Source organism: Condylura cristata, unplaced genomic scaffold (assembly GCF_000260355.1).
Source record: "Condylura cristata isolate star-nosed mole 26May11 unplaced genomic scaffold, ConCri1.0 scaffold00017, whole genome shotgun sequence".
Classification (NCBI taxonomy): Eukaryota; Metazoa; Chordata; class Mammalia; order Eulipotyphla; family Talpidae; genus Condylura; species Condylura cristata.
Genome location: NW_004567118.1, coordinates 7,684,963 through 7,691,045, shown reverse-complemented (window position 1 = coordinate 7,691,045; position 6,083 = coordinate 7,684,963). Strand labels below are relative to the sequence as shown.

The 6,083-nt window shown below is 49.7% G+C and overlaps 1 protein-coding gene across 3 annotated transcripts in view; it reads right to left on the bottom strand.

Moving 5' to 3' along the window:
- ITGA3 (integrin, alpha 3 (antigen CD49C, alpha 3 subunit of VLA-3 receptor)) overlaps positions 1-6,083 on the bottom strand; it is a 27,144-nt gene continuing 21,061 nt past the window's right edge. For 2 of the 3 annotated variants that reach the window (XM_004684330.2, XM_012726529.1), the window contains exons 23-25: positions 5,327-5,425; positions 2,462-2,587; positions 1-1,302 (exon numbers count right to left, since the gene is read on the bottom strand). In XM_004684330.2, coding sequence (XP_004684387.1) covers positions 1,147-1,302; positions 2,462-2,587; positions 5,327-5,425 — 381 coding nt within the window. In that variant the 3' untranslated portion in view covers positions 1-1,146. Of the gene's footprint in view, positions 1,303-1,957; positions 2,098-2,461; positions 2,588-5,326; positions 5,426-6,083 lie in introns of all 3 variants that reach the window. The other variant, XM_012726531.1, reaches the window with a different exon arrangement.

The window sequence follows — 6,083 nt, the reverse complement described above, 5'->3', positions numbered from 1 at the left end:
CAGTGTACAAACTGGGGGCTGTTTATTGGTTGCTGTGAGAAGCCTATATACACAGAAGGCACAAGGAGGGGGAGACAGCTCCCCTGCTACAGTACCGTGGAAAGGGGTAAGGGCTGGGGAGGGGCCTACCAACAGGTTGGGGTCAGGAGAGGTTTTCTGGAACCAGCATCAACTTCTAGAATGAACCTCAGGACACAGAAGGCAGAGCCAAGCTGAGTCTGAAAGCAAACAACAGCTGAGAGCTCTACGAGGCCTCCAAAGCATGGTCAGTGAGGGCAGAATGGGTCTGGCCAGATGGGGCAGGGGCAGGGCTCCCTCCTGGTCCTACATTCAAGTGTCGCTCCCTTGGTAATATCACGGAGGACTCCAGGCCCTCTGGAGCCCAGCTGGTAGTGGTGGGTGCGAAGTGGTATCTCCTCTGTATCATCTGACACCTCCTTAGCCTCGAGCAGGTGCCCTGCTCTGCTGAGAGCCCTCTGTGCTGCCGGGGCAGGCCCTATCCGGCATGTGCGGGCCGTCTCGTGGCTCGTCCCTCTGCTCCTTCAGGCTGCCTTCCTTGCCAGTGCAGTCTGCGGCTGGGCCAAGGGGCTTTGAAGTGATCCATGAAAGAAAGTCACCCCAGGGACCTTCTTTCCAGTTCATTCTGCTCTGGAGTCTGAGCATGCAGGGTTGTGAAAACAACCTCCAAATCAGACAACCTCAGGCAGGTCCCCTGCACTCGGGCAGGTGCCAGTCACTACAGCTGGGGCCCCGTGGGCCGCTCCCTGTCAGTAGTTTTAATCTCGAGGGCAGAGTCAACCCAGTGACTATGGCTCAAGACAGGTCCAGTGTGTCACCACGGTGGGTTGGGGGCTTCCCCCCCGGCTCTGGCAGAGGTCCTTTGGCTGGGTCCGGCACAGACAGGCGTGCACAAACACTGTCCATGAGCAATGCACCCACATGTCCAGGGCACAGGGCTGCGTGTGCTCGGCTGGGCAGTGTCCATGGCCCGTGGTCGACTGCTCATGCACGCGCACAGAGGTGTATGTGCCCAAGCCTGCTGGTGCCAGCCGAAGGCAGCAGCCCCAGTGGAAGGTCAGGGCATAACTTAGGATAAATAGAAGGAAGGGGCACGGGGTGGGGCAGGGGTGGGGCTGTAGGGGCGTGTCAGTAGTATCGATCCCGAGTCTGCCAGCTGGTCACCCAGTGCTTCTTGGTGGGCATGGTGCTCCCTGGAGGCGGGTAGCGCTCCTCCTCCCGGATCCGCACTGCGTGGTACTTGGGCATGATCCGGTAATAGTGAGTCCGTTTAAAGAAGTCACACTGCAGTTGGGGGGAGGAGAAAGGCATCAGTGTCCAGCTTCCAGCCAGGGGGTTGGCATGCCCGGGTCCTCCCCCACCCAGGGGTCACGACCCCTGACTCACACCATGTCCCTGTGCTGAGCTGAGAGGGTGAGGTTCCCTCCCCAGGCCCCAGAGGAAGGAGGAGCTGAGGAAGGCAGACAGGAGAGGGAGAGGCAGATGGAGACAGAGGGCAGTGCTCGGAGTACTGGCTGAGTAGCCAGGGAGGGTGACGCACTGACCACGGCTGACAAGGCTGTCTGACACCCCAGAGGGGCTCCCGGGAGGGAAAGTGCCCCCCTGGAGGAAGGACTCTGCCAATCCTCGCCTCCCCTGGAGGCAGGCATGGAGCTGTGGAATCATTCTGGAATTAGCCTTGTGGTCTACAGAGGTGTGACCTAGCTCTGGCTTGACCCTTTCCCAGTCAACAGAAGGCAAAGGGGTCACAGGACTTGGATTGTGAGAACAGACTCCCTGAACTCTCCCAGGGAGGTGGGGGGAGACAGTGGCCGGTTGTTTGGGGTGGGGCTGGGGACAGAGTGAAGTGCAGAGGCCCGTAAAGAAGAGGAACAGACAGGACAGCAGAGGCCCCAGCCAGCCGGAGGCTCAGGGGAGGGCCCGGAGGAGGCCGTGTTACCAGGGTGGGCTGGGGGCAGGGTTGCCCCCTCAGTAGTCATCGGTCAGCCTCTCTGTCTCTGACGGCTGGCTCTTCATCTCCGCCTTCTGCCTCTTGGCTTCATACAGGGCGCGAGTGCGGGCTCGCTTGAAGAAGCCGCACTGCGGAGGGGAGGAGGTGGGACGGGCCATCAGGGGGCTGGAGGTGCTTGCCGGCAGCACTCAAGGCTGGGGGTGAGGGCTAGGGAGCCTGGATGTCCGGTTTCCGGGCCCAGCTTGGTGGTGTGGCCACAAGCCAGAGCTCCTGGTGGCCCTTTCTGGCTCAGGTCCCCCTTAGCCCAGGTGGGAGCACCACTGTAGGTAAGGTGATGATGGGACGGGGGAGTCTGGTAACTGGGGAAAAGGTGGGTGGGACGTGGGGGGGCGGGTCGGGTGAAATGCAAGTCAGGAATGGGATGAAGGGAGAGTTGGTGAGGGTCTGCTGGCACGAGGTCCCAGAGTGGGAGTGCTGGGCGGGGGTCCTAACCTTCCAGAGCAAGATGATGATCAGCCCCAACAGGAGCAGCCCCGCACTCACGGCCACAAGCACCAGCCACAGCTCCATCTCAGCTGGCAGCTCCTCCGCCAGCTCAGAGTCAATGTCCACGGAGAACTGGAGGGAGAGGGGAGGAGCTCGCCACCTTTCCTGCTCCAGCGAGGCCTAAGAGCCTGCAGCTTGACCTGCCGCCAGCAGGGGGCACTCAGGGACCGGGGACGCGCTCGCTGCCCACGGCTGCAGATTCTCCTACTCTGCTCTTAGTTGCAGACCTGGCCCCAAGGAGCAGACTCTCCTTTCTGGGGGGTAGCTAGGTAGAAGTCTGGGCTTCTGACCCACACATCCGGGCGTGGGGACTAGGTCCATTCCTGATGACGCTGTGGTCACAGTGAGATGACTTCACATCTCTGGATCTCCATTTCCTGCTCTCTGGTAAAGGGATCCTAACGGCTGTCTCATGGTATACCAGAGAGGCCAAAAAAGCATGGGTTCTAAGGCCAGACAGCCTGGTTCCAGCTCCAGTTGTACTATTCACTAGCTGTGTGACCTCAAGAAAGTTACTCAACCACTCTGTTGTTTTTCTGTAAGGATTCGATGTGTTGAATACGCATAAATGGCGCTGAGCAAAACCTAGTGCATAGCAAGCACTTCATAAATATTTACCAAAAAGGAAAAATGGATAGCATAGAATATCATTCTTTTTCTTCCACTACACTATTGATATAGCCACCTACATCTACATAGTTTAATATGTTACCATATTTTATAACATAAATTATATAAAATTATATTAATTATAATATATATTTAAACACAGAATTTTTTTCTGACTATACCTGGTAATTTCTTTTAAAATTATTTTTTTATTTTTGATTATTGGCGCAAGGGTTAAAGTCTCAGCACTATCAAGCTATCTGTAGCCTACTATCCACCCACTGTAGCATGAGTTCAGCATGAGTTTGCTACCCGGCCAGGGAGCTGACCCACATGGCGCAGCAGACCTCTCCCGTCTGCCTGCTGCTCCCCTCAGCAGTGTGTTTCAGTCCATCTGCCTGTCCTGCTCCCCACTGTCTCTGATGAATCCTTTCGACCCCTGCTTTCCCCCACCCCCAGCCCCACACCTCTTGCCTATACTCCAGTTCTTGTGTGCATAAATACATAAAAATAAATATTCAGGGAAATGCACGAGACTATGGTGGTGGCACAGGGGTGATTTGGTGATGGGAAACCCGCGGGGATTACAATCGAGATGTAAAAAAAAAAAAAAATGTGCAAAATGATGTAAAAATAAACTTTGTAATAAAAAAAATCTTCAAAAAATTACTTATTTAAAAATTACAGATATTGTAAAGAAAATTAAAGACTCCCAATAATTTTACTCTCTAGAAATAAGTATCTTCAATATTTTGTTGAATTGCTTTCCACGTTTTTTTAAATGTGTATTTTACACATAAACACTTTTCTCTTCCACATAAATGAGATATCTGTGTACTGCACACTCTTCTAAGACCTGTTTCCTTTTTTACTTAACATCATCATGACCTTTCGATGTCAATTAATAAAGATTAACCTCACTCTTCTGATGACTGCATAGTCATGGCAGAAAATGGAACATAATTTATTGAGCCAACCTCCTATTCAGGACATTTAGCATATTTCCAATTTTATGCCATTATAAACTATGCTTTAAAATATCCCTATATATTTGTCTTCACATACTTGTCCTTTTAGCTCCTAAAGATATATTAGTGTGCACTAGATCTAAGGAAATGTGCACTTTAAATTTTAATAGATATTGACAAATTCACCTCCCAAAATAATCCAATTTATATTCCAATCAATAACATTTCCTTCTACCTCATTAGCACAAAGCAGTACTATTTCTTTTCAGTTAAATAGGAAAAATCTTGTTTGCTATTTTTATTTCTTTACCATTGAATTGAACACTCATAGCTCACTCCCATATCTACTTGCTTCCCTTTTTGTACATATTAAAAAAAATTTGCCAAAACCTTGTGATATGTGCTGTCAACTTTTTAAAAAAAAGCAGTATTTCATTTGTCCTTTTATTTTCTCTCTCATCTCTTTTGCTACATATGATTTAAATTTTCATATTGTGGAATTGGTTGAATTTTCCCTATGTGACCTCTGGGTTTAATGAAATATTTCCCTACAACTAAAGATTACTATGAAATTATTTTTTGAATTTTCTTCTGACACATGAGGTTTTATTTCCTATAGTTAATATGTTTACGATGTTTGTTTTTATTTCCCAAGTGTGTTCTCCCAACACTGCTTAATCAATTATCTTTCTCTGATTAAAAAGCCCATCTGTATCATAAAGTGAATTTCTATTCAGCTCTACTGATCTTTCTAGTCCTTCCTCCAACTTCTTTAGTTTAGGGAATGTACCATATTAGTTAATGAACTCTCCATTCATCAACATCAGGTATCTCCTCCATATCTCCAGTTACATCTTTTTCATAACAAAATGTCAGCACTTTAGTCATGTTCTTCTAGATGTAACTCAAATTCAAGTTTGGGAACTTTTCCTTTTTTACATGGACATGGAACATTTTCACAACATATTGAGCTAATCAAACAGATTCTCACCCCTAGTTGCACATTATGGGGGGGCTCTTAAAGCACCCCAGCTCCAATATCTGATACCATTCCTCCACAGACACAGATCTCATCATTCAACTGTACGGTCCAGATAACAGAAGTTCCACAGAGGATTCCCGGGTGCTACCAGCTTTGAGAACCCCTTAGCTAACGTGTGTGGAAGTACTGGGCAAAGATGCCCTGCCTCCCACACCTGGCCAGGCACTGCTGTGCGTGAACATGCTCACTCACCCACATAGACTTGTTCTCCATGTTGATGGTGGGGATGCTGGTTCTCAGGAACAGGGTAGCAATGCCAGTTACAGAAACTCTGTCAAAGTCTCTGTAATCCTGAAGGGGAGAATGAGTAGATCCAAAGAAACAACTGAAGCCCCTCTGACCTCTGTCCCGATTCTAAGCATACCACCAGGACACCTCCACCACACAGCCTCTTTAAGCAGCACCCCAAAATATCTGAGCAACCAGGCCTCTCCTCCACACACAAGTACACATCACTCACTCACGGGTTCTTGCCTTTGTACAGCAGGTGCTGTGTGAGATGCTTGGGACAGTCTAGGTCAGGTCTAGGGGCTAAACCTGGCCTGTCACCTGTTCTTGTAAAATGATTTTGGGGCTTACAACCGGCCTACTTGTCTACAGAGCATCAATGGCAGTTTCACCACGGCAAAACTAAGTAGTTGCAACAGAAGCCATATGGCCTACGAAGCCAAAAATACTTATCATGCTAGTCATTTAGAGAAACAGTCCGGCCCATGCTGCATGTGAAGTCTAGCATGTGTAACTATGGCCTAGCGCGGCACATGGGAAGTGGTGTGTGTGGCTTCTGAGAAAGTTCTGTGGGTGTCCCAGAAGTAGAGGCCATTTTTGCTGGAAAAGCCAGCAAGACCTCACTGAGAGGGACCCCAAAGGCTGACTAGGAGTTTAATAGCAGAGGCCCTGGCCTCATGGGAGCTGGCATCCCCTGGGGAAGGAATGGCATCAGCAAGGG